Genomic DNA, 26,450 nt, shown 5'->3' with positions numbered 1-26,450 from the left:
GCATTTTTTTTCAAGCTCGCATTTATTTCTTTTAAAATGGTACAAATAGATATCGTTTAGATTTTTATAAAGATTTATTAAGTAGGATCTTTAATCGCTGTTTTTTGTGGTAAAATACAATTTATTTTGTAATATCAATCATTAATTCAAAATGAAGTACATCTGAATACTGAGGAATTGTTTGGACAAGGTCATTGCTTAGAAGATAATACAGAAAACGCATAAGCAGGTACTAAAGGCTAATAAATTTAAAACATTAAAAACATGGACAAAGTGATTAACAAATAAATATGTATATCTGCAGTGCGACTAGTCAACCTGCTTGCCCTCGTCGCGATTTCGTTTGAAGGACACGGAATGAATAAGTAAGGGCGGTAGATTGCCACGCAGCATCTGGAGTCGTTTGCTCTTCTCCTTCTCTGGCCGTCGCAGTTCGTCCTTGGAGGACCCGGGCGAGGCAGAGGACGAGGCCATCGATGGCGACATGGAGGCCAGTGAACTGGCGCCGGGCAGCACCTCAGAGCTCTGGGTCAATAGCATGGCAGATCGACGGAAGTAGCGCGGCATGGAGTAATCATCCTGTGTGGCCCGAGCAGCATTCGCCGTTTGAATGGAATAGAGACTCTGCGATACCCGGTACTTCTCAATAGTGGGCGTGTCCTCGTAGTTCTTAGGCAGATTACTGAACGATATCGATGGCACCTCCGGCGTCATGCTGATCTGACTGCTTCCGGTCATCGTACCGCTAATGGAGAATATATCCGTCTCACTGGCCGACGAACGGACATTCATGTGCGGAACGCTCTTGGCGGATCGCAGGATCCGTTTGGGCGTGGTCGTCAGTCCACTGGGGTTGGCCAGCAGATGAGGATGCCGGTCGATGAGGCGAGGTCGCAGCACCACCTCCTCCATGATCTCCTCCTCCTCATCGGCCTTGTCGTCCTCCTTCTCCTCCTCGGCAATGGCCTCGAACTTTTTGGGAGTAAGTGTCGTTTGGCTACCCGACGGCGAGCATTCGGCCGAACTGGGAGCCAGGGTGAAGGTGATTCGCTTCTCGGTCGATCCTGTTCTCGCATCAGTGGCATCTCCTGCAAAAAGAAGATATACTCCGTTTAAAAAGTGTTCTGCATTTGCAAGTAACTAAACCCATATTATTTAGAGATATTGTCCTGATTTCATTGTACCCTAATTAGCCAGCTGCCAGAGAGGACAATATTATCTTTGGAAGAGTTGGAAAAGTAGATGCCATTGTAAGACGCATAAAAGGTTGGCAAACAAGATAACGGTTGAGTTCATGGCAGATAGGAAAGATATGTGCAGATAATAACTAGCCCTCGACTTTGGCTAAAATGGAAATTTTAGAGGCGGAACTTACTAGTTAAGTTTTATAGTAAATTTAATAGATTATTAGTCTTGCCTTCTTTTGACTTAATATTTCTGTACTCTTAAGATTTATAAATTTAATTTCATTTGACAACAAATACCCAAGCAATTGGGTAAGATGCATTTAAGCATCAAATGAGTCGTACCTTATCAGTATTATTTTTTATAGTATTCATTCTGATTCAGTCAATATTTTAGTATATAATTGCAATAAAATTTTGTTTCTTTATTTGGATAACAACATTGCGCTTTCAAGGCAAGTCATTTTCAAATATGTACATACTTAGTAAAGTCGCTTTGATAGTTTATTTGTGAAATGAAACTTAAAAGTAGGATAAAATTTAGCTGCAGTTAAAGATTATACTAATTCTGTTATGTAAAAATATGTATAGATACTTATGAAATCATTTAATTTACTGCCTAATAATTCTTAATCGGTAACTACTTAGATTTTGTTTTGAGAAAGCAAAATGTGTTAAACAATACAATATGACGTATGATTTAAGTATCGTCAAGACCCCCGACAATAAACGTCAGCTTTATAAGGTATAAGGTATAGGGTTCTGACGAAATAATATGATGTAGATGTGGAAATACTTAAAACAAAACAGCTATAAACTGTATAGGAGCCATTGACTGGCGAATCGGAAAAGTCATCCGACATTAGCAAGAGAACGTGATGACTACGTGAATGTAATTAAGATATCTCATACACACGTATGTATAACAATATAATTTACAAGTATAAATAAAAATGAAAATAGTACCGTGCATAAAACTTAATTGACAACTGAAACTGGGCTATTTATTGTTTACTGATCGCTGTTATTGTTTCGTTTTATTTCGAAATGAAACCTGAGATTATTCGAACATACAATCAATTAAACGCGATTTGTTAAATATCGATACATACAACACCTGCTGTTTAAATATTTTTAATTGAAAAGATCAATATATAATTGTATATTTAACATGCATAATATGAAGACGGAATTTATTTTCTATAGATATACTGATGTATTGATTATTTTTCAATTAACCTAAAACAAGTGAAGATGATATCTATATGTTATCATTTTTGCTTGGAGTTTTTAAATGTGTTCTATAGAATGAAATGACAGCTCTAAAGTTCTACAAATTTGACGATTTCTTTATTTTTATCAGCTAAGGAGGAATCGATTGTTAGCATGCAAAAACTGATTACCAGCTCGAGTTTCTTATCTATAAAAAAAATTACCTATACGTGTATTTTTGACAAAATACATAAATGGGCAGAAATATTCATATTGCATGGGTGTTTATTTGCTGTTAACACTCTTTTATATGGTCTCGATAAGAAAATCGAATATTTGACTAATTACGTTTGGTTCGTTTTGCTGATGGAATGGGCTTGGTGGCATAAGTCGGTCGCTGTGATTAACCATTTGCGAATATTGCGATAAATCAGTGGCGCAGGCCTAATAGCCCATTAAATCATCTCCAATTGCCAATGGTTTTATCTCTGCTTCCAATTGTGATAACAAATGTGTGACGTGCCGCAAAATATGTTTCTTTTTTTTATATATAACTCCAGATGAAACCAGTACCTTAAGGTGCTGTCTGCGTCATTGAGAAATAAAATTGTTAATTAAATTTGGACTCGGATCCAGATTTGTTCTTTTCCGCTCTTCCTCGTTTGGAGGTTCGAACTTCGAATGAATGAATTTCTTTTTTTTTTAAGCCAAATGGGGTTAATGGATTGTGAGTCAAGCCTGCGGAAAAATTTGGATTGCAAAAATTTGTAATAATTGTTTGAGCAAATGTGAAATTTGCTTTTCATATCGTCTTCGAAATTTGTTCATATATTGCTTATGCATTTTTTAGATTCCCTTTTTAATAAGCCAAGACTTTATTTGATTTTCGTAGATTCTCAGTGAAATCATTTCAACCACTTCTGAGAAATCTATCGAAAAACTGAACGCTTAGAATGTGAATATGTTTGACTAAGCGATCCCAGTCCCATGCAATTAGTAAAAGCTGTTGAGTAATGCCAACTTGACAAACAAAGCAATTGTTCAAAGTGCACAAAACAATTTGCTAAAATGATGGTAGGCGCGATTTAAAGGCACGACGATGTTGTATTAATCAGAACTTTTACGTAAAGATGAAGTCAGTAGTCAGTCAATTTAAATAGCACCTAAATATATATAAAATATGTGGAGCGTAAAAGTGAAAACCAAGCGAAAATTTTGTTTAAAAACTTTATGAAAATCATACTGTTTGCTCTTTGTCGCTTAGGACTAAACAATTACAAGGTCCAACAATTAAGACTTAAATGGTAAACGTTTAAGCTAACTTAAATTAGGCTACTTAGGAGTATAGATAATACTAAATGCCAGTCGCACTGGCATTGCTGTCTCTATCGAATATTGTGTAGCAACACTTACAGCTAATTAGTTAATAATATTAAGTCACATTTTGGCGATATTGGTCACTCTCCAATTGATTATATCCGCATTGCGAGAGTTCCTCAATCTTTGGCACAAATACTGCTAGTACCCATTGAACCCCAAAACCCATCGATGTTCAGTTCAGATAGAACTTGACCTTGGGCACACCGCTGGATACGATGCTGCTGCTGCGGGTGCTCTTGCCGCTGCTTTTACCATTAGCAGCACCACCCAAAAGTGGGGTGTGTGCACCACTGGGGCCATCATTACCTTCCAGACGTCGCAGCAATCGATCCTGATCGCTGAGCCGCGGAGTTGTCGGCATTTCGCGATTCGGCGAATGGATTCCGGCCAGATAGGTCTTGGTGCTGATCCGGTTCAGCTTGGTGGGCTGATGGTCCTGGAAGATTTGCGAATTGGCAAAAACCGCCAGTATCTCCGGTCCCAGGTTGGGCACATTGATCTGTGTCTCCCGACGATAGTCCTCCTCGTGGATCTTGGCGCTAAAAGGGCCACAAAGAAAACAGATATTGGTTATAATGTCAATTGATATGGCCAACAGTAAGCCAACACGAGCATGCCAATTAATCGCTAATCGCCAGCCAACCAAACAAAGTGCGAAATGCGATCTCTGGATTGGGATTTGATCTATCTATTAGTACCTCATTAGGCTCAGGCCCAAGCTCGAGTTGCCCTGCCTCATTTGCGGCTGATCGCAAATCGGTTGGGGCACCGTCAGCGAATTATTATTATCCACCGATGTCGGTTGTATGCGTCCAATGATCTGGCCATTTTTCCTGGACGCCAAGTAGTCCTCGTCCTCCTCGGGATTGTAGTTGGCTGAGAGGCAAAGAAAGAGCAGAAATTAGTAAATGAAAAAACCGTAATCTTATAAACAAATTTATTCCAGAAACTTCCGAGTCTTCTCTCCTTGAATTTCATTTTCAAACAAAATGTGAGTCTTCTACAGAAACGAATTTGATCTAAGCTATAAGCCCAACTCTACCTCTGGAATATTCTATCGTTAAATTCTTTTAAGTACTTATTATTATTCATTTTTTTATATAAAATAATAAAACTATTTTGCCTTTCTATACATGCAAGCATTTATGTAAACAAAACTTGTCGCAGCTTACTTAAGCGCAACTTTTTAAGATACTCTATATGCAAGTTTGGCAAAAGTGCCATAAAACTGATTTATCAGCTTGTGTTTTATTTTTTCCTTTTACGACTCGTACTCGATTTCAAATGCCAAACACGTTAAATCGCGCAAAAATCGCCGTAGCATTGTGCGTTTCAAGATCTTATTAGTTTCTTGTATGTGTGTGTGTGTGAGGCGTGCGAAGAGAGTGAGTATTTGAGTGGCAGTAGCCGAAGTACTCGTACTCGTACTCATTTTCAGGTAACCGTAACCAGAGTATCCGTATCCGTCAACTGCCCAAATCAAAAAAGCTCAAAAACTTACCGATGGATTCGTCGTAGCAGAAACGCTCCTCGAAGCAATTCCAGTAGAAATCTTCCCAGCAGCTACAAATGGAAATGGATAAAGAAAAGGCAATTCGGAATGTGTGTTAGCCAGGTGAATTGTTGGCTCGAATGCGGAGCAAGTTGTCAAGCGTGGTGGGGTAGGGGGAAATTCGTAGCGTTTACTCACTTTTGACAGCAGCGGCACATTTTGTTGTTGGCTCCCTACCGCTCTTCCTCTTCCTCTTGTTTTCTTGACTTTATTTACTCTCCGCTCGAATAAAAAATGAAGAGAATCCGAGTCCGAAAATCGTTGTTGTGTTGTAACAATGCTTTGATTAATTTATGATTTCTGTTTGGGAATAATAAATTAAATTCGGATTTGTTCGACGAGGACGAGTTATGTTGTTATTGTTTTTATTGCCTTTCTGCGGAGGAACGTGCGGTGCGTGTGACTCGTTCCAGAAATTTTTTTTCAGTGGCGAGCGGTGAGCGTGTGAAGACAGCTTTTATCGGCACATGAAGTGGCCCCAAATCGCGCTCTGATGGCGCTCTCCACCCGCTCTCCACTCTACACTGAGGGAAACACGCTACTGAATTTCAAGAAATTGGTTTTTGATTTTCGAAACCGTATTTTAAAATAACAATATGTTCTTATGAATATATTAAAATATTTTTTAACAAAACACTCAAATATTTTGTTTTATGTTTTTAGAAAAACGAATTTATTTATTTGAATTGAAGCGTAGTTCAATAGCGTCGTTGCACCAAAATATTGCTCATACGACACGTTTACCTTGTAAAACCATAACCAATTCCCGGCTATTTTTTTAATATGTCTCGATTCGTTTAAATATTTGTTAAATAATATCATGTAAAGAAATATTTAATTTATAATTTTTTACTGAGAATAATTTTTCCATGGACATTTTTTGAGTGTACGTGTGTGTGATAAAAGTGAGTACGTTTGAGAGGAGCTACTGGAGAACGCTCTCTTTCACCCACTTTATGAACTCATCTCTCTGGAAGTGGAGCTATGGCAGGGGGTGGTGGGCTGGGGCAGAGACATTTTTAGAGAGCCATTGATCGATCGCGCATGATAGATTACTGCCAGAGAGTGATGATTTTGCGACAATTTTTAACTATTTTAGGCGCTCTTTTGCTCTCCCCATTAAACAGCGCCAACTCTCTCTTTACGCGCTCTCTTGTGCACCGTGGGTCAGGTGGCGAGAGGCGCGTCCACAACATTATCAGATTAAAATTGCAAGAATATTTTATAATTTATGAGCAACCGTTATCTCATTCTATACCGTTCAGCTTAAATTCCGTTCGCATTATTTCGCAGACATTCAAGGAGCTTAACGCGCAGTTTATAGACAGTGTTAATTTTAATAATGTAAATGAAGAAAACAATATGATAGAAAATATATAATAAGCATGGACTAATGTAGTTCAATGTGGCCTACTCTTGTCCCACTGTAACTTGTTGCAGTATTGTGACACCTGCTCAAGCCTTGCACTTCTGTCGCGTGTGTGTGTGTGAGTGGTGGGCGTGTGTTGGTGGAGTAATTGAAACTTTTTAAACTTGCACCGTGCACACACGAAGATAACCTCGCTACACATGTACTCGTGTTTGCCTGCCTGCGTTTACTTAACGCTTTGAACGATAAGCGTTTCTGCAAATTGAGGCCACATTCTCTGCACAGGTGAGTGCGTTGAGTGGTGGGAGGCGTGGAATCCACCCAAGGTTCGCCAATAAGCATACTTTTGGGCTGATGAAAAATCTCCTTTACTCACAAGCTTCGCCTCTTTGCTATCAGCGTTTTCTCTTCCTTACAATCTTATCAATAGATTGCAAATTCAGTTTTGTAAACTCATATCAATAGATTACTAATTCAGTTTTGTAAGTTCTTATCAAAAGATTGCTAATTGAATTCAAACGAGCTGATAAAGGACAACTCCCTAAACAGAGTTCAACAAACTGAGCCGTGAGACCAAGTGATCAAGTGCAGACGAATGCGTTTATTATTACTAGTTAATTCGTAAATGACTACTTTCATTGCGCCAGCTTAACAATGTTTTGTTGCTCAAACCTCTTTTTTGGTTTATCTCCAAGTTCATTCTACGAACCTAATCTCTGAATGCAGATAAGTTAACTCCCCGATTTGATTTGACTTTAAGGTGTCAAGAACCAAGACAATTGTTTGCCGGTTGTAAAGATATGTTTAACACCGAAAAAAGAAGAAATTTAAACATTCGTGTGTTAGCTTCTCCTGAGTTCATAGACCACAGCGAATCATGATCATGTGAGACCCAGCTGCGACAATCGATCAATTGTTTGTCTTTTGATAAAGCCGTAGATATATTCGTAGCATTCATAGCATTCGAAGCATTCGACGACAGTTGAATTGAAAAGCGCTCAACACTCATTAAACTTGCTACGATGACGTGAAAGGGGTTGGGGGTGGGGCCATTGGTAATTGAATGTCAATCAGCTGCGCTGAAATGAATAGCACTCATTTTGTTGCTACCTTTTCGTTGTCACTGTTACTTTAAGCCGTGTAATGCAATTTGTTGATGTCTACACGTTTTATGCGTGAAACTCATTCCAACTCGAATGGCGTTATGCGTTATACAACACACCACGAGGGGGGTTGGAGAAATATTGGAATTAGGTAAGCTAATGGGATTTCAGAAGCAACAGTGATTCCATATAAAATTTTTCTTTTTATGACAACTTTTTCACTAGAAAGTGTATTATAACCAATTTAGTTCTGCCTTACAATTTCAAAACTTCAATTTTTTCGAACTCACTTTTATGCTATTTTTAGTTTCTGCATAAAGTGTTCTTACTTAAAATCTCTATAAATTAAAACTTAACTGTAATTATAAATTAACTTGACATAAATGTGAATTACCTTGAAACAAGTCAAACAACTTTTGCTAAAGCAAAGTGAAAAAATCATAATTTGTGGATAAAAGCTTAGCCACTTAGTCAGCTTCCACTTGCCATATACCAACCCTTTTCCGAGTCATTAATTGGGGTAAACAATTTAAAAGCATTCAGCGAAAATCATTTAAGTTGTCTCTGTCTTTTTAATGGGCTGTGAAAAGTTTGCGATTAATATCTCGTTAAGCAAACCTGACAAAGCAAACAGCATTTTGTGGATTTGTAGTTCTTTAATTTTCTTTTAACCTGACCTTTGAACTGGGTCGAAATTGAATTGTTTTGGTAATTTGACAGAAAAATATCGCATGCCACAGGTAAAAAATTTGCGATCGAATACTTCCGCACAGAGTGAAAAACAAATTCAGCACCAAAACTGAAATGCGAACAATAACAATCGGATTACAATGTATAATTTCGCGAGTCACTCGAGCGATGCATGCAATGCGGTGAATTCTTTCAAACAAAATTACAATAAAAACGAAACTGAAATTCATATGCATAACCCATTTCCACAATTCAGATGGAAATCATTCCTAGGCTTTGGATTAAACTATTGAGCTATAGCTCAGCGGTTTCTTTTTGAAAGATTGCGCTTTATGCACTTTACTTAATTAACTTTTAATACGCCTGTCGGTCATCCCTTTCCCTCTCTTTAACCACATAAAAGATTTTACGACAACCAAACGAGTTTTGTGGCAGTAAAAAATATATATGTACACGCCCATATATAATATAATAAACGACGAAATGAACATTATCTAGAATCTCTCACTGGAAAATCACCGAAAAGTTTAAAAGCGTAAAAAAGTTGGCTTATTTCTCTGTTTTTTTTTTTGCATTGCAGGAGAGAAACGAGTATTTTTATCAACATGATCTATTATATTATTCATTATTCCATTTCTATCGTGTGTTTGCTAAGTAGAAATTCAAATCGAGTTCCCACTTCATTTAATTGAGCTTGGCATTGTTCGAAATATTGCGAGGCTAAAAATGCACATATGTATCTACATTTAAGTAAATAATGAATGATAACATATATGGGTATAGAAAATTCCTGAGTAACTTAACATTTCTAATGCTCTTACAAGTTTTTAAGAAGTATTTGTGAGAATTTTGGAAACTTTTATTATCACCTTTTGGGTATTAATATCTCAATCTGATTTACGATGCTTGGGTTCAATTCCCCTCATTTTGGATACGCATTTTCCGGCTTCGAAAATCAACAGATGGTTGTTTGCTGTTGATTTTTGGATTAAGTCTGAAGTGTAAATTACAATAACCCGTCAAATAAAATCATTCACACGCAACGGGCATCTCGGAATCAGTCTCTATAACTGCCCAGAAAGATCGAACCCAGGTGTCATTAACCGCAGCCCGACTTGCAACTTGGTTATGAACATGTGTATGTTATATACATATATATATGTATATAGTGCTCCGATCGGTTCATGGCAAACTAAAAACCCCAGACGACAAGTGGCGTGCATTGGCCTCGTTTCAGTTTTTAGGCTTTGACAGGCATCAGACATCAGAGACTGACTTGTATTCCGATCGAGTTGGACCTGCATTGCCGTCGAGTTTCACTTGGCAACCGAAAACTTTCCGCACCCTGTCGTTTTCGCAACTGCAGATCGATTCTCGAGTGTTTTTTTTTATATCTTTTAGTTTTTGGAGCACGCGCGTTGATCTTTGTTTATCTTATGAATTAGTAACTCAAACTCAAGCGTAATGGACCGCACAAATATTTTCGATTCGTGTCTGTCGTCGGCTGGACTTGCTGCCTTAATAGCCATTTTGTTAGCATTAATAACTTTTAAATGAACGAGCAAGAAATCGATTATTCATAACATTCACTTGGAAATCAAAATATACTTTCCATTAAGCTACCTGATAATTCAAAAAGGGAAGTTCTGAAGTTATTCTCAACACACCTTTATTTAATGAATGAAACCGGAATTAAATTTTAAAAATAAGTCAGCTCAATAAACATCAATAATTGATAATGCAAAATCAAGGATTGTTAAAGGGTATTAAATCTTAAATTAAATCTTTTAAATACTTTTAAGGCATAAGTATGAAAATGATTTTAAGATAGTGCCACAAATTTCCCATTGAGAAATAAACTTCACCTTGTTGCTCCACAACGTTTACCGTAATCAATTAATACACTAAAACAAAATGTTTTTTGGTTTCTTATTCACAGAGATAATAGCTGCAATTAACAGCAAAGGTTCCCTTAATTGTTTGCCCATTAATTGAGTGGATCGAAAAGACCCTGAATATAAAAGTAATTCCAGCGTAAACGGGAAATACTCTACGTGAATCTGAATCTGTTTCTCTAGAATTCAGAATCTCATGACATTACATTCCCCTTCTAAATGCTGCGGCTAGAACGATTAAATCGTACTTTTTTATGAATGAATGCAATTTATGTAGGCGATCCTCGATTCCATTGTGATCTTTTCAGTTCCGCGATTTTGTATCACTGTCTGTTTTCTCAGGTGTGTGAGTCACAGGTGTCTCATAAGTAATTTTTACTTGAATCATTCACTCAGAGCACGTTCATCCTCCAAGATGCTTCCTTAAAATACACTGCGAGTAATCGTATATACATACATATGTATACACACTTATCTCGTCCAAATCTGCCTGACAAGTATTTTGTTTGTCAACCCATTTGCTTCAATTTTTATCAGTAATCACTTGATTGTTCACGACCATATAGCGCGGGTACTAAAGCTATATTATAGCACTTATTTCTATTTCGTCTGACGATAATGCAGCTTGTCCTCACCACACCGTTTGCAAGGCAAATGCAACGCCCGATTTCGAAAGTCTTTTGACTAACTTTAATTTTGAAGCGTATGGCTTTAGCACGATAACAACAATTTTTCGGTTGTCTACGATTCTAGATTAGATATGACATGACGAAAGGAAGAGTTCGGAAATGTTAACGACCAAAAACTAATCGTGGGGATATATACAATCAATCAAATTTGTGTCGAAAGGCATGATAAACAGAAACAGTTGGGTCGACTAAATAAACTTGGTAGTTTCTGAACATAGTTAGTATTTCAAAAGTGTTTATCTCTTAACGTTATTAATCACTTTTTTTTAACATTATGAGTCAATCTAGTTTAGGATTAAGCATGCGAGCACCAATAGCCATAATTCGATGAGTCATAACCAAATTCACAGCTTCAAAGTGTTGTCTGGTTGCAAATTGTTTATTTGGACTCGTATCTAAGGCGCTAAAGAGTTTAAAAAATCCGTCATTTCATAATTGTTTGTTTATTAGCCACATTTTATGGACGAGGCACATGACAAGGCAAGCCAATTCAAAGTGAAATAAATCGCAAATATCGATTTGAAATTTCGCATTGCAATTGCAATGAAAACTGATGTTCACAAACAAACACATCATGTTTTTTATGGATGCCTTATTGGTACACTGTATGTAAGTGATTCGCAGAATTCGAGAAAATCCCGGGCGTGACCAAAAACCGGAACACCAAGTCAAGTAGCAGAATCTCCCTGCAAGGCGCAAACGGTTTTTTCCAGAAACAGGCGGCACAAAGAGTTCAATAAACTGCAACATAAATTCTTATGCTAAATAATTGCTATCATCGAGTGGTTTTTTTTTTTGTATAGGTGGGTTGTGAGGGGTGTTTACTTGTTCTTGGAAAATCACGAGGCTCTGGCTCAGGGTCAACAACGTGTTGTATGGCGCATTATTGGGCTTATTTTTAATATTATTCTTGCCTGTATGGGTGTGTGTATTCAAGTGCGTTTTCAATTACAGGTTCTTAAACAACGCTCTGCTGTTGAACTTCACTTTTTGTGTTTTGATTTAATTTCACTCTCACAAGATCGTTCACTTCGCAGCGGCACCTTTCGATTAGTACACAACTCTAAATCAACTCCGTTTCGCAGGCACTTTCTTTTCACTCACAAGGGTTTTTTTTATTATATGCTGATCTCGTTCGCAGTTCCACAGAACCTTTGCTAAAAACTGCGTCACACTTGGACAAAACACAAAAGCAATTTTTGAGCAATAATGATCACGCTTTGCACGCGAAATTGTCGAAAAAACACAGTGGGAAAAACGGGTAAAGCTCGACGATCGATCGATCGAGCTGCGCGCACGTCTGTCGGGTTCAACAATCGTCGGCTAACTGAATGCGAATAAACCGGAGACAACAACTCCATCAGCCCCCGACAACAAAACAACACAAGGCAGCACCCCCCTAAAGCCTCGTCCAATCCGATGGAGCATGAGCATAAGCTTTCGGAAGTTGTTTCAGACACGATTCGCTCGCATTGCTGATTAAAGATCTGACCTGGGTTCCGACCTGTCATTGCCGAAAATTGTAATTGATGGCCCAGCGGCTTCGAGAACGTGGCCTTGATATTGAAAATACTACTGTTCAACTATTACTTATCCGACAAGGAATGACTTATTTTAACTATAGCAGAAAGGTTTTTAATTCACCTGATTGTTTCAAATAGTACTTTATCTATGATTTCTTATAAACAAACCAAAGTTGAATACTCCCGCCAAGGATCGATATCTTTTTAAAGTACGGTAGATGTATATATAAAATCGATAGCTCTATGAACTGCTTACAAATGCCCATGTCTATGATCAATAAATATCACTAAGAACACATCAAATGTACTTTGTTACAATATTCAATAATCAATACTATACTAATATACAATAAATAAAAATATATCGTTTACTATAACAGGTCATCCCAAGTCGCACTGCTTGTCCGACGGCTTAACTCCATCTACACAGCGTCCATCTCTAAGTCCAATCGGCCAATCGATAATCGGACCTATCGACCTATTTTCAGCAGCCTAACTAAAGAAAAAAGGCAATATTTTGCAAAAAACATTCGGAAACGGTCGAAAAACACCCGCTTCATTGGCCAAAGGAGCCGTATTCCGTGCAACGCAAAGCGGCGACAAACCAGACAATTGCCGTGTGAGACAAATGTGCGCAAAATGAAAGTGACAATCAAGTCATGGACGGGAGTTGCAACTTGGCGTTGGATAGCGAATGACGAGAACTGCGGTATCTGTCGCATGTCCTTCGAGAGCACCTGCCCGGAGTGCGCTCTGCCCGGTGACGACTGCCCGCTGGTGTGGGGTGTATGCTCTCATTGCTTCCACATGCACTGCATCGTCAAGTGGCTGAACCTGCAACCGTTGAACAAACAGTGCCCCATGTGCCGCCAGAGCTGGAAGTTCAACGTGCATTAAGAAGCCCGCGTTATAGTTCTAGTTACTAAATACCCGTGAGGATCAGGATCAGCAGTAAGAAGAAACCGTAGAGACATAGTAAGCTTTATCAAATGATGGAGAACAGCAGCAACGATGCCCAGCCGCACTTGACGGGTCTGCCGCCACTGCCAAAAAGTCTGAGCGCCGCTACGGCGGCTCCTGTGGCCATTGGCCCCCATCCCCGCACAGCCTCGCCGGCGTCCAGTGTTAACGCACTGACCGTAGCCGCCGGAGAACTATACCTGGGCCCCTCCACCTCCTCGTCGGCGGCATCACGAAATCGTAGCTACAATGGACACGGACACAGCCAGCGGCACGGTAGTCTTTCGTCCACGCAGGAGTCGCTCAGTGATCGGGAATCTGTGCACAGTCGCGCTTCCAGCACCCACAGCGCTGGGGCTGTTCACACACCCACTAACAGCTCGAGCAGCACTGGAGCCACCTCGTCGACCATCGACAACCAGTTGGCCATTCTGCGACGGGAGATGTACGGTCTGAGGCAGTTGGATCTGTCGCTGCTGTCCCAGCTGTGGGCGCTAAACGAGTCGATACAGGGATTCCGTGTGTTCCTGCAAGAGCAGGACGCACTGTCGCCGCCCTCGAGGTCCCGTACTCCATCGGATGCGAATTCCTTGAGCTCCGACGAAGAGGACGATGGCTCCTATGCGCCAGTAGCCTTGCCTAAGATGACAGATACTGCCGGAGCTGGGAGTGCGGGAGTTGTGAATTCCAGGGCCATGGCCTCGCCGGCAGCCAGCGGAGGACTGCCCACAAAACTGGCCACTGGCTCGACCACTTCCCACGCCTCAACTAGCTCCACATCAGGAGCCTCTGGCTCCTCATCCGCTGCCTCCTCGATGGGGAAGCACCAACAAGTGCAGCAGCAACAACAGCAACAGTCGCAATCGGCTAACCACTACCATCAGAGGCCAGCGCCACCACCCGCACCACCAGCTCAGCACAAGGCGCATCCACAGTTGCCGCGCATCCTGCAGCAGCGCATGAGACAGGCACCGCCACCGCCGCCACCCACAAGGCAAAAGGCGGGCGGCGGTGGTGGAGGCGGAGCGAGCACCAGCAGCAGTAACCACAGCATCAGCAGTGTCACCCAGCCGCATCCACATTCACACCAACATCCCCAACATACCCACCATTCGCGACCTGTATGACAAAACCCGTTCTTGGACTAAGCCAAGTTCAAGAACATAAGCAGATTTACATAGCAGCCGCTGCCAACACTTCGGAAAGGGTCAATTAGACGACATTTCTTCAAGAGTCAATTCAAATTCAAGTGCAGAAAGATCCCACACACACAACACTCACTCTATCAACTCAACTATCAACTCATAAAGCTTGCCATGGTCCCTCGTTCTTGATATTGAATCTCGAAACATATGAACGGTTTATAAATGTTTTTTGCAAAACGATGAAAATGTCTTTGAATGTAAGCGTACCACTTTTCACGTTTAATATTAAATAATAAACACAAAAAATTTGTATTCAATAATAATCGCTAAGTAGTAAAGGATAAGATCCTTATATGCATCTATGTATTACTCAAATTGTATAAACATAAATCTAAAATGCTTGAAATTCCGCATCGAATTCATAGATCTAGTTATATTATTTGCGTTGACTCTGAAATGTTTTGTTAGAATGCATACTATCCAACAACAAAAACTAAATCAAATTGTTCCAACTCATGTAGCACTAACCAAAACTAAACTCTTGGCCTATACATATGAATATCTGGATTGATTTTATAGCCCTGTTAAGACTTAGTTTCGTAATGGCGTATCGATTGGAAAATTATATATTACGAACATGTATCTGCATCTCAAAAGCAAAATCTAGCTGATCTTACTGTTAGTCCAATAATCCTATCATTAAAAATACAACAACAAAAAAAACTAGGCATATATATGTAAAGCTCAAGTATTGGAGCAAATCCCCCGAGCAGTTGTGCAGTGCGTTTCAGATCTATAAGTCAGTTGCATGTTCCGCGAAGCAGAAAACCATTTTAAACTAGTTTCGGTTGTATATTTTTCCAATTTGTTCAAAAATCTTACTCCGCAATCATGGATAACTGCCTTGTAAATGTGGAACGCATTGCATATAATATTTATATTCTAAATACATATACAATTTTTACCAAGTAACAGTTACATTGATGAAAATGCAGTAGATACCATCGGTATCTCCCATATCACAAGCATAAAGCGGGAGATTGCGAAATGAAAACAGATTTACATATATTACCTAATCAAAAATGATACAATTTCCAATATTTATTGTTAGTTCTTAGATTGTTTTATTTCTCAAAACAAATTCCTTATAATCTACTAAAATTAAATCACCCTATGAAGTTAAACGATTGGAATTAAAATCCACACGATCATATTTGACTGTTCTTTATTTCGTTATCATATACACACTCCTCCAACAGAGACTACAAATCAAAATGTGCGGAAATTTGATACCAACCAGATCACAAAAGCATCGATATACAAGCAGAAATCATAAATATACTGCAGCACAAGTCGCAAAATGTAATCACTGATCAAGCTTTGAATATCTCGGCTGGAATATGACCTATAAGGATTTAATGTAAGGTTAACCAGTTAACAAATACATTTTCTTGAAAGCAATAGCTTATCATTTTCGATGGTCAGAAAATTTTAGAAGTCATGACTTGATTTCCGTTTTAGCAAGACCTTTAGAACTGTTTGGTAACCTATAATTTTTTATAGTGTATTGTATTCTATACTTTTTGTGTTGTATACAACAACAGCTTCCATTAAAGATCATATTTTATTCGAGTTATTCAAAGTAGCATACGGTTAGAAGCATCAAATAAATTTGAGATGAACTTTTGAGCGCTTTTGCTGTGTACAAAAAGGCAAGCAAGATATCGAAAATTTACACTGACCGAAACATATACAACTTTGTGGTTGAGATAGAAACACAATTCACGAAAGGCTATAATTTATACAATTTTGTTTATGACGAAAGTTGGTGGGTGAGATATCGTTAAAAAGTGTATTATGTAATGGCAATTTATTAATAAAACGAAACGAAACGATACGAATGAATCGATACAATAAATATCAATTTAAATATCAATGCGCATATGCTGTGAATTAATTATCGTTCTTATCAAGTTTATTTTGTTTGTTCCTAATGACAGACTAAACCAATATATTTGTTTTCGGGTTCTAATAACCTCAAGTCAAGTTTGGGATGGCTCAGTCTAGGTGCTAAACGTTCCACAGCAATCAGATGGGATTTCTGCAAAGGGATACAGTAAATTATAGTTAGCAGTTACTGTTTAAATTCAATTACTCACTGTCTGTTGGTCCCCAGCCCAATGGCACACCCAAGCGGCTATTTTCCTGCTTAAGCCACTGGTAGAGCGGTTCAAAGTACTCCAGCAGAGCGGCTGGGTCCATTTCCGTTTCGCCTGTAAACTCCTCCAACACCTCCTTCCAATGGCGTGAGTTGCCCTTTGAGAGGAACTGGCTCAGTGATCGTCCAGCTGCTTTGCTTCCAAAGATATCACAGTTGTCCAGAGTCAGACGACTATTGTTGGGCGCATATTGTCCGGCCTTGCGGCACAGAGCCTTGTGGAACTGAAACTGGAAGATGTGGGCGGCAAAGTAGCGCAGGTACTCCACATCTGCATCAATGTGATACTTGGCTGGCGGGTCAAAGTCCTTTTCGGTGCGGAATACTGGTGGCTCGACGCCGCCAAACTCGGATCGCATCTGCCAGAAGCCGCAGTTCCATTGCGACTCATCTAGCTCATTGCGAAAAACGGCATAGCGATACTTATCCACGGCGTAGCCAAAGGGTAGGAAGACAATCTTGGAGAGGGCCTGCTTGAACAACTGATTGATTCGACTCTTTTCGTCTAGTCTACCATTTTCGATCAGACCAATGGCCTTCAAGTGCTTGGCCGACATCACCGACAGGGCTATCACATCGCCCACAGCTTCATGGAAGCCAGGATTGGGAGCTCCCCGGTAGACAGCCGGCTGTTGTTCGTATTGCAGATAGTACTGAATGTGTCCTAGCTCATGATGCACTACATAAAAGTAGTGGCTGTCCACTTCGGTGCACATCTTGATCCTTACATCGCTGTCTTGGTAAAAGTCCCATGCGGAGGCGTGGCAAACCACGTGACGATCGTCGGGACGGGTGAGCACACTCAGATTCCAGAAACTGGGAGGAAGCGCGCGCATTCCGAGCGACTGGAAGAACTGATCACCCAGCTCAAACAGCTTTTGCACCGTGTATCCCTGCTTCTCCATTTCGGCCTTCACGTCCACAAACGGCTTCTCCGGATACGGAGTAAACAAATCGAGCAGCTCGTTCCACGACTGACCCCACATGTTGCCCAGCAGGCTTATGGGTATGTTTCCCTCCGCTGGCATCACATCCGGACCGTAGTGCTGCCGCAAACGAAAGCGAACGTAGCCGTGGAGCTGTCGGTAGAAGGGCAGCAGCTGCTTAAAAGTGGCATCCAGTTGTCGCTCAAAGTCCGGGTCCTCGTAGAACTGCACCCAGTAGTCGGCATAGGAGCGGTGACCTTTAAGTAGACAGAAATATTACATTATAAGCATGATTTATAATATGAATTCTATTAATATTAAATCGAAAGAATTTGTAAAAAAAAAAAAAACTAAGTTTTGCAAAGTCTGAAAAAGTGATAACCCCTATTAACCTAATATTAGAAAATACTATTGTATACAAAACTATTGCCAGACAGTTGGTAGTAAATTATATTTAGAACTAATATAAGTTTTAATATTAGTGAGATAATGGTATAAAACTGTTATGTTTGTGGAGTTTCGTCGCATAAGTATAATTTTTTCTTCTTAAAGTTGGATCACCCTAACTTCCTTATATCACGATATTGTAAAGTGCACCGAAATTAGGTATAAATACCCAAGTACTTCACCACAGATAAATGTCAAGTGGATAAGCTATTTCTCCCTGTGCTGGCCGAACCGATTTCTCCCGATTTGGGTCAGACATGGGGTTATCTAGGCGTCCATCACTTACCATTCAACTGAGATGCCTTGCGCGTCAGTCGCACATACTCGGCGAAGTTCTGCCGCATGGGAGTTCCGGACTTATCGTGCCACTCCCGCCAATACCAAGCCAGTTCGGCAGGATCACGGCTATGGGACAGACGCTCCTGTATGTGCGGCTCCAGGGTGAGAGAGCAATCACTGCGATTGGTGTACGAGCACACGGTGGCGGTAGCATAGTTCGTCTGCATCGAACTGATGGCATTCTGCAGGGCCAGGTAGTCGTCGGCATTCAGAGCGGATGCACCCAATTTGGATAGGTGCTCGGCCTGTCGTCGTATATCCGCATCCTCGGACTGAACGTAATCGGAGGACTTTATCTGCTGCGCGAGTCGCTTATTCAGTTCCGCATTGCGGGCATACACTTCGATCATGGCCTGGCGATTCGCCTCCGTTACATTGGTGTTATAGTTGTAGCCGGAAAGGAATTCCTCATGGAAACGCCTTCGCAATTGTTCATTTTCCAGCTCGAAGAACCTACGCGCCTCCAGCACCGATGCCGAGCAGCTATTGCCCATGGACAGACCATGGGGTAGCTAATGAAATATATACAAATGTTTAAATATAGAACATAATCGAAATCTTTGCGGCTTGTGTTCGTATATAACTCACCCACAACATGATGACCAGCAATAAGACTGTTATATTGCATGCCCCCATCTCTGGCGCCTTTCCCGGGTCAAGCCGCGCTTATCTCAGCTACTTTGCACTATAAATTTTTTTGTTATACGGACCCAAAACTAGGACGTATTCAATTCAGATTGCTTTGTCTTCCCGTCGCCTCTGCTGCTGTGGAGATACTGACTGCTTGCTGCGACGGAGAACGGTTTTTATACTCGTAGGAGCGTTTGCGAGAGCGTACGCCGTTTCGCATTCATACACAATCACAAGAGTGTGCGTGTTCCGAAATTTTACACCTGCCTGCCAATCTACCTGCTTAATACTTTTTTTGTTGTCTGCATTATCGGCGGGTTAGCTTGAGCGCCGCTCAGCTGTTGAGTGCACCGCTAACGGTATTTTGTACAGCAAACTCAAATGTGGTCAGCTGATATTGTATTGTAAAGGCGTTAGTCGTAATCGTGTAGGGTATTCGTAAAAATAACGGGATTTTATTTGCTTCAAAGTTTTGTTTTACAAACTAGAAATAAATTGAATTTTTTTAATTATTATAAAAAACGGTTAAGTGTAGAATGATACAATCGAATTACGCACGAGCATATAACTTTATTTTTGGCAATCGATACAATGAAAATCGTTATAAAATCGATCAAAAAAGGACCCCTAACAATCGGATGCCATATATGCATGTACATATGCACATTGGATTAAATACTTGGAAAATCGGCCACCGGAGACGGCAGGGTAACCTCAATGCTCCTAATGTAATTATTAGCAATTACACTGTACAAGATCCACACAATCTTTCCGAGAGCAAGGCAAAGTACAAGTTGAAGGGATCGATGCAATATGTAAAACCTGAAACAGCCATGGATGTTAGATAGAGCAACTATCGAATCTGAATTCTACGCACCTGAATAAACGCTTTTTCGCTTGTTCCAAGGTGTCCCAGGATTCCTTGTAAAGGAACACCCGCATTCCGGACAATATGCGAGTGAAGTACTCCTCCCAGTTAAGAGTGGCCATGTCAAAGGGAAATATACTCCTGTCCTCCGGCGACATTGAATCCCATAATTGATTGGTATTATTCATATCCATCTCGTACGTTTTTCCATTGAAGGGAAACAGAAGCAAAAGTACTTCGTGGATCTTTTGATAGCTCCTCATCAGAATAGGCTTTTTACCTTGGATACGTAGGAGGAGATCGAAGAAGAAACCAGGAATCAGATGATAAAATATGCAACCCAGCTTAAACAACCAAGGGCAGGTGGTAAAGTGGGCAAATGGATACCAAATCGTTTTGGTCACCGGAATCGTATGGTTATGATGGATGCCCAACTTGACCGCCTTCCCAAAGGTGATGGAATTTGACTTGGTTGTGGCGAGTGTATAAATGGGCGGCGGCTTCTTCGCCGCCAACTGAGAAGACGATCGCGATTCGGAATTCTTTGCCACCTGCCATCCGGAAGCCAGCGCCACGTTGGCACAATAGTCGCCAGGAACTATTATAGCATCGGCCTTAGGATTGACATACAAGAGGCGAAGGATCCCATATGTATTGCCGTATATCAAGGCTACGACTCCGTGAAGGTTGTCAATCCATCCAGACATCGGCTCCTTGAAATTTGCCAAAACTGCAAGGCACAAAGTTGATGATGTTAACTAATTATTTGACCTCAATCTTTGATTTCTTCTTTCTATTTGTCTGAGCCCACTAAATCACTTACTTATCGCAGGACGAAAGACGCAGATTGGCAGGTCCTGACCCTCCATCTGGATCACCTGCTCGGCCAGTGCCTTGGTATAGGTATAGGTGTTCGGAAACTTTCCCATAAGAGCCGGAGCCATCTTGTCCAACAAATCTGGGCTCAAAGTCTCGTTGAATTCGAGCACCTTGGCCGCCGGGCACGTTAGGTGCTCCGGATAGAAACGCTCCTCAATGTGCTGCGAGGGGCAGTTGGAGAAGGCCGTGGAGATGTGCACGAAGGCTTCCAAGCCTTTCATCTCCTTGGCCAGCTGAATCATCAGGCGCGTTGCACGCGTATTAATGTTCAAAGCCCTTTGAAGCGGCTCCACGAAGCGAATGGAGGCGGCACTGTGGATGATCACCTGCACATCAGCGGTCACCATCCTGCGATCCCCGTCGCTGAGACCCAGACCGGGTTCGCTGCAGTCTCCCGAAATGGGTGTGACCAACTTCAGAGCCTCCGGTTTAGCCTTGAGTAGGATTTTAAAAACCTGAAAAATATCAGCATTCAACCCGAATTAAAATCATACGAATATGGAAGTCACTATAGGATGGGCACCCACATCCTTATCATCATCTTCTTGGACTCACCGGCTCATCTTTCCAGGCCTGAAACCGTCCTTCCACCGTTTCATTCTTTTTTGGCCTTACTAATAGATAAACTCGCCTTACATCCGTTGAACGGAGGAGCTTTTCAATGATCACTGAAATTTGAATTTTAACATATTTTAGTTTTGAATTTATTATCTAGAGATATATGAACTTCTTATATAGCTTTACCTTTTCCTAGAAATCCTGTGCCTCCGGTTACAAAAACCGATTTGTCTTTGTAAAATTGCAATATGTCTGTCTGCATTTTGGATTAAAATGATATTGGTTCTGTCGGCTCGCCTACACCAATGAGCAGTGCTTTCACTATTTATTCCATTTATAATCGAATGCTAATGATCTTTTTGTGTCCACCAATGGTCTACAATTATTCAATCCATTTTGTATTTGATTACTTAATTCAAATACGAAGGTGGAAAACTGGTGGAACCGATCAGTTCGAAAGCATATTGTAAAGGTTAGTTTTCTTGAATGGAATTGAATTAAAAGGACATATAGAAAAAGTTTAATCTGACTTCCTGATTTTCCGAAGTAGTCTTATGATAGCATTATGTATTATGGGTCCTACAAGGAGTTTAAGCCGTTTTAAAAATAGTTAATTTTGTTATCCCTGCACCAATAATTATAGACTTCATATTCATAGTTTTACCCGTACGAAGACATGTATCTAAGGATATGCAAAGCATTTGTGTCCGTACTTTTCCATTTTTATAGGCACCCATTAGAGCCCGGAAGACATATGATTCCATTAAATTTATCAATATATTCAACGAAAGAAGACAGAATTGAATTATTCATTTTATTACACCAGCCTGGTATTTATGATAACAAGACATACGTAAGAGCTTAGGTAAAAAAAACCAAAAAACCAATGCATTGCAGGAGAAACAATGAATAAATCTACATATATAGTGGAACGTATATGTTTTGTCGGATTAGTATATGGGAAAACTGGGGTCTACACTGTTCGTCCAGGCATGCAGTCCGCCAATCAGGTCTCGAACGAAATGCGTGGGGAATCGGTTGCGCAAATGCTGAACGGCGATCTGCGAATCATTACCCCGACGGCAGACCAGTACGATGGGCAGTTCCTTGTCCTCCAATTGCTTGCCAAGCCGCTTAAGATAGCTGTCGTCGAGGATCTCTACCAGTGGCACATTCACAGCCTCGGGCAGCTGGCAAATCTCGAATTCTGCAGTTGGCCGCACATCGATAAGCAAATGTGGTTGAGCCTGGATCTTCTGTTGGTAGTCCTCCACGGACAAACGCTCATCCGTCGACAAAAGTAGCATGGGATTGTTCTTGTCGGTTGCATGCATACCGCAGAACATTTCGTAGTTGATTAGCTCCGTGATCAGCGGCTGAGCGGAACACATATGGCAGTTGGGTCGCTTGCTGCGTATGCGAATATTGCGAAACACGCCGCTACCGCCATCGAAGATTAGAAGGCGTCCGGCGAGGACATCTCCCATTCCCACAATCACCTTGATGGCCTCCAGAGCCTGCATTGCGCCAATTGTACCGGTGACAGCACCCAGGACTCCGCCATCTCCGCAATTGGTGACTGCTTCTGGCGGTGGAGGAACTGGGAAGATACACCTGTAGCAGGGCCCGTTGGCATAGTTGTATACAGTCAGCTGACCATCCATCTTTAGGGCACTCCCGGAGACAAGGGGTTTGCTCAGCATGACGCAGGCATCGCTGAGTAGATAACGGGTGGGCACATTATCGGTGCAGTCCAAAACCACGTCGTAGCCTCGGATGATGTGCATGGCGTTATGAGGGTACAGCATCCTGGAATGGCACTGAATCTCGCAGTGCGGATTCAGTTCGAGCAGTGCTATCCTCGCCGATTCAGCCTTGGACATACCACAACGGTCCTCGGAGTGCAGAATCTGGCGGTGAAAGTTGCTCCGCTCCACCTCGTCGTAGTCGACAAGCCCCAAGTGTCCGCATCCGGCTGCCGCCAAGTATTGCGCCGCCGGACATCCCAATCCGCCTAGGCCCACAATCAGGACAGAGCTGTTTTTCAGCTTTAATTGTCCCTGGACGCCGAAGTCGGGCAGTATAAGCTGGCGGCTGTAACGCGCAATATCGTCGTTGGTCAACTTCGTGTGGACTGCAACATCAGGCGATTCCAGATCATTTCCGACGACCTCCTGCTCTGGCCTTGTGGCGAAGGAAAACAAGGAATCCAATTCTCGCAGACACTGCTCCTTCTGGTTGAGCGCTGCGCGCAGCTCGGCGATCTCGCGCTTTAGCATGGTTCGCTCAGAATCTACCTCGGATTCCATCATTGTGCTGCTGGGGATGAATGTCCAATAAACAATTTCAAACAAATGCCTCTGACTGCAATCAGCTGATGAATGTCGATTACACTTACCGGCACTTTCGATTGCCCACTGATTCGATTACTTGTACACAGAGCAATACCTATAAAAAATTGTTTTACACCCCAAATTTATGAAGTGACACATATATAAAATTTCGGATACTTTTTACCGTAGCTACCAATTTGTATTCTCATATTCCTTGTACTAATTAGCTACAACAAATCACTACATTTTCCAACACTGCCGGCTTGCCAGCAAAAACAGATGTTCTGTTCGTGTTTTTTCACCCATTTCCAGGCACTGTTTACAATTATCTAATCGTTAATTAAAACATAGCCATGTCTTGGCTGGGAAGTATGATTCAAAAACTTGGCAGAGCCACGCTCCTTGCTGTGGGCGGAAAACCCTTGGCTCCGATGGCATCAACCAGCTACACCGTGCGGCAGTTATCCCATGCCGAGCGACGAGCACGCGGTCCCACTGTGCGGCGCTATGGATATGAGGACAAGATCTTCAAGAGCGGACTACTCCCCCATGTGGACAATGGACAGAAACTGCCGATGCCGGTGTATCGCCCAAAGAACGCCTGGTCAAAGAAACGTGCGTTGTTTGGCCAGAACGACTACATCGACATCCTGGGCAACGATCGTCTGCATCCAGTCAAGGTGCTCTACTCCCTGCCATCCTGGCTGCGTGGCGTCTCCGGCAATGAGTACCAGGTGCTTCTCCGCAAACGTAAGCTGCTCGAGAAGTCCAAGTATCCCATCGCCCGACCCACCAAGTGGCGGGAAATGGAGAAACGCATCCTCTACTTGTACAAGTTCCTCAACCGCAAGACGAAGACGGGCTATTCACATCAGTAAAAAACCATTACAATCAAATAAAATATTTTGTTTAATCTGATATTGTTCGGAGTTAACTTATCTTAAGAGTATGCTCGGCTGCCATTAGGAAGCGCATTCTGCATCTGTACAAAGTTCCTGGATTCTGTCCGTCATACTGATACTGTTAATGCTTACTTTAAGACTATCCTCGCTTCCTCGCCATCGATCAGAATCTTCTGACCATTGAACAAGCAGAACTCACGTTTAACGTGCGCGAACAGCAGATCGGTGATTAGAAATATCTGCCCAGTGGAAAACGCAAGAGTGGCACCGAAATAGAAATTGGCATTTGCCGATCCTGCATAGATCCACAAATGCCAAAGGGCTCCCATCATAGATAGAGTGACCAGGAAGAACGTAAAGACCACAAAGCCATGGGCCATGACTGAAAGAAATTACCAAAGTGCTTAGCAGTTGAAATAACTACGTGAGCCAGATAACTTACATTTCCAACATCTTTTCCACAGCGGAAGCAAGGCCAGATAAAAGCCGACATCGCCCAGGCTGGGATACGCCCTAAAAACGGCCATAAGGGCCACCAATACCGTGGCTAGCAGTAGGGGCTCCTTGCGCAGCTTAATACTTAGTGGCACCAGGTATAATACGGTGGCATTCAATTGGAATGTGATTAGGAACATGGTGCGGAAGTGCTCAAACATTTCAGTAAAAAAGTACCAGAAGAGACCGATATTTGGCTGTAGATCGCGGAAATAAAATCTGTAAGATAGTTAAATACGTAAAAATACAAACAGATAACTAATAAGATAGTTCTTGCTTACATAAAACCCAACGTTCCATCCAGGAAGTTCCAGCTGTTCAGCACAAAATAGTTCGCAACTGCCACGATTAGACAACTGACGATAAAGAGCGCCGCTATAGCCACACCCCTCCTGACCGAATTCCGTGAAAAGACCAGGAGCAGTGGTGCTATAAGTACAATGGGATAGAAGCTGCGGACAGTTTCGAACGCGAGGACTAGAAGGCATGGAATGAGCATTCCCTTCACGAGGCAGTAGAAAAAGAAAGCCAGGAACAGATTGCTTATCACGGTGGAGGTCATTCCAATGCAGCTCATAACAGTCAGTGGACTGAAAAGATATGCCACGATCACAAGTTCCGGAATGTCAAGCTTGTCCAGCGGGCCAAACTGCAGCTCTTCCGTATCCTTGGCATACTCCTTTCGCTCCTTGTCCTGCTGATCCTGCTTTTGCTTGACGAATCTCAGACTCATCGCATAAAGCAGGGCCGCCGTGCAGATATCCAGGATTATGTAGAATATCGGCAGAAACTGCGGGTATTTTTGAAACAATCCGGAGAGCGCGCTGAGTATCAGCGGCGATTCGTGTACCAGGTCGCCCAGATAGGGATCAATGCCACTCTGTAGAAGAAATATCCCCTCTTGCACTGCAAGAATAACTCCATTCAGACTTGTTCATCTATTTGATGTCTACTTTGTTTACTTACTGCGCTTGTGTGAATTTAAAGGTGTCGCGAACTCCACTCGGTTGCCAATCATCGGAGCCAGCGGCGTGCGACAGAAGTAGAAGCGCACGGCGCCGCCCAGCAGGAGCAGTTTAAAGAACTTCGAATCCATCTTCTAGTTGGGCATAGTTTTTGTGAACGGACTCCGCCTGTAAAAAGCCGCCTACAG

General features: G+C 41.7%; 8 protein-coding genes across 23 annotated transcripts; 3 read left to right on the top strand and 5 right to left on the bottom strand.

Moving 5' to 3' along the window:
- Positions 1–106: 106 nt before the first annotated feature.
- CG17834 (uncharacterized protein) lies at positions 107–12,405 on the bottom strand. 6 transcript variants are annotated; one of them, NM_135398.3, is made up of 6 exons: positions 11,989–12,405; positions 5,467–5,628; positions 5,278–5,339; positions 4,475–4,652; positions 4,083–4,315; positions 107–1,088 (listed from the first exon to the last, which is right to left on the bottom strand). In NM_135398.3, the coding sequence occupies exons 2-6, from the start codon at positions 5,484–5,486 to the stop codon at positions 310–312; spliced, it is 1,272 nt and encodes a 423-aa protein (NP_609242.2). In that variant the 5' UTR covers positions 5,487–5,628; positions 11,989–12,405; the 3' UTR covers positions 107–309. The 6 variants fall into 6 exon arrangements, with proteins under 6 accessions (NP_609242.2, NP_723403.1, NP_001260263.1 ...); NM_164827.2 differs by having other exon boundaries at positions 12,179–12,405; NM_001273334.1 differs by lacking the exon at positions 11,989–12,405 and having other exon boundaries at positions 5,467–5,760.
- Positions 12,406–12,927: 522 nt separating this feature from the next.
- On the top strand, positions 12,928–16,547 carry lmgA (lemming A). Of its 4 annotated transcripts, none has more exons than NM_001103653.3 (1): positions 12,928–14,941. In NM_001103653.3, the coding sequence occupies exon 1, from the start codon at positions 13,237–13,239 to the stop codon at positions 13,492–13,494; it is 258 nt and encodes an 85-aa protein (NP_001097123.1). In that variant the 5' UTR covers positions 12,928–13,236; the 3' UTR covers positions 13,495–14,941. The 4 variants fall into 4 exon arrangements, with proteins under 4 accessions (NP_001097123.1, NP_001260261.1, NP_001097122.1 ...); NM_001273332.1 differs by having other exon boundaries at positions 13,041–16,547; NM_001103652.2 differs by having other exon boundaries at positions 13,041–15,993.
- On the top strand, positions 12,928–16,547 carry lmgB (lemming B). 4 transcript variants are annotated; one of them, NM_001103655.3, is made up of 1 exon: positions 12,928–14,941. In NM_001103655.3, exon 1 carries the CDS (start codon positions 13,587–13,589, stop codon positions 14,682–14,684), a length of 1,098 nt encoding a protein of 365 aa, NP_001097125.1. In that variant the 5' UTR covers positions 12,928–13,586; the 3' UTR covers positions 14,685–14,941. The 4 variants fall into 4 exon arrangements, with proteins under 4 accessions (NP_001097125.1, NP_001260259.1, NP_001097124.1 ...); NM_001273330.1 differs by having other exon boundaries at positions 13,041–16,547; NM_001103654.2 differs by having other exon boundaries at positions 13,041–15,993.
- On the bottom strand, positions 15,806–19,613 carry Acer (Angiotensin-converting enzyme-related). Of its 2 annotated transcripts, none has more exons than NM_001273329.1 (4): positions 19,221–19,613; positions 18,580–19,144; positions 16,862–18,103; positions 15,806–16,803 (listed from the first exon to the last, which is right to left on the bottom strand). In NM_001273329.1, exons 1-4 carry the CDS (start codon positions 19,266–19,268, stop codon positions 16,766–16,768), a joined length of 1,893 nt encoding a protein of 630 aa, NP_001260258.1. In that variant the 5' UTR covers positions 19,269–19,613; the 3' UTR covers positions 15,806–16,765. The 2 variants fall into 2 exon arrangements, with proteins under 2 accessions (NP_001260258.1, NP_477195.1); NM_057847.4 differs by having other exon boundaries at positions 16,662–16,803.
- A 123-nt stretch (positions 19,614–19,736) lies between these two features.
- On the bottom strand, positions 19,737–21,856 carry Sgp (Sgroppino). 2 transcript variants are annotated; one of them, NM_001273328.1, is made up of 5 exons: positions 21,754–21,856; positions 21,565–21,677; positions 20,954–21,464; positions 20,140–20,860; positions 19,737–20,084 (listed from the first exon to the last, which is right to left on the bottom strand). In NM_001273328.1, the coding sequence occupies exons 1-5, from the start codon at positions 21,827–21,829 to the stop codon at positions 19,934–19,936; spliced, it is 1,572 nt and encodes a 523-aa protein (NP_001260257.1). In that variant the 5' UTR covers positions 21,830–21,856; the 3' UTR covers positions 19,737–19,933. The 2 variants fall into 2 exon arrangements, with proteins under 2 accessions (NP_001260257.1, NP_609241.1); NM_135397.3 differs by having other exon boundaries at positions 19,815–20,084.
- A 513-nt stretch (positions 21,857–22,369) lies between these two features.
- On the bottom strand, positions 22,370–24,135 carry Uba4 (Ubiquitin-like activating enzyme 4). 3 transcript variants are annotated; one of them, NM_001273327.1, is made up of 2 exons: positions 23,966–24,135; positions 22,370–23,886 (listed from the first exon to the last, which is right to left on the bottom strand). In NM_001273327.1, the coding sequence occupies exon 2, from the start codon at positions 23,877–23,879 to the stop codon at positions 22,518–22,520; it is 1,362 nt and encodes a 453-aa protein (NP_001260256.1). In that variant the 5' UTR covers positions 23,880–23,886; positions 23,966–24,135; the 3' UTR covers positions 22,370–22,517. The 3 variants fall into 3 exon arrangements, with proteins under 3 accessions (NP_001260256.1, NP_609240.2, NP_001260255.1); NM_135396.3 differs by having other exon boundaries at positions 22,370–23,883; NM_001273326.1 differs by lacking the exon at positions 23,966–24,135 and having other exon boundaries at positions 22,370–23,909.
- Positions 24,136–24,165: 30 nt separating this feature from the next.
- On the top strand, positions 24,166–24,793 carry mRpL51 (mitochondrial ribosomal protein L51). Its single transcript, NM_135395.3, has one exon. The coding sequence runs from the start codon at positions 24,254–24,256 to the stop codon at positions 24,776–24,778; it is 525 nt and encodes a 174-aa protein (NP_609239.1). The 5' UTR covers positions 24,166–24,253; the 3' UTR covers positions 24,779–24,793.
- On the bottom strand, positions 24,791–26,450 carry PIG-U (Phosphatidylinositol glycan anchor biosynthesis class U). The gene is made up of 4 exons (NM_135394.3): positions 26,264–26,450; positions 25,579–26,203; positions 25,245–25,516; positions 24,791–25,184 (listed from the first exon to the last, which is right to left on the bottom strand). Exons 1-4 carry the CDS (start codon positions 26,391–26,393, stop codon positions 24,931–24,933), a joined length of 1,281 nt encoding a protein of 426 aa, NP_609238.1. The 5' UTR covers positions 26,394–26,450; the 3' UTR covers positions 24,791–24,930.

Source organism: Drosophila melanogaster, chromosome 2L (genome assembly GCF_000001215.4).
Source record: "Drosophila melanogaster chromosome 2L".
In the NCBI taxonomy this organism is placed as follows: Eukaryota; Metazoa; Arthropoda; class Insecta; order Diptera; family Drosophilidae; genus Drosophila; species Drosophila melanogaster.
Note: the sequence above shows the minus strand (reverse complement) of the source record. Positions and strands in the feature narration are given on the sequence as shown.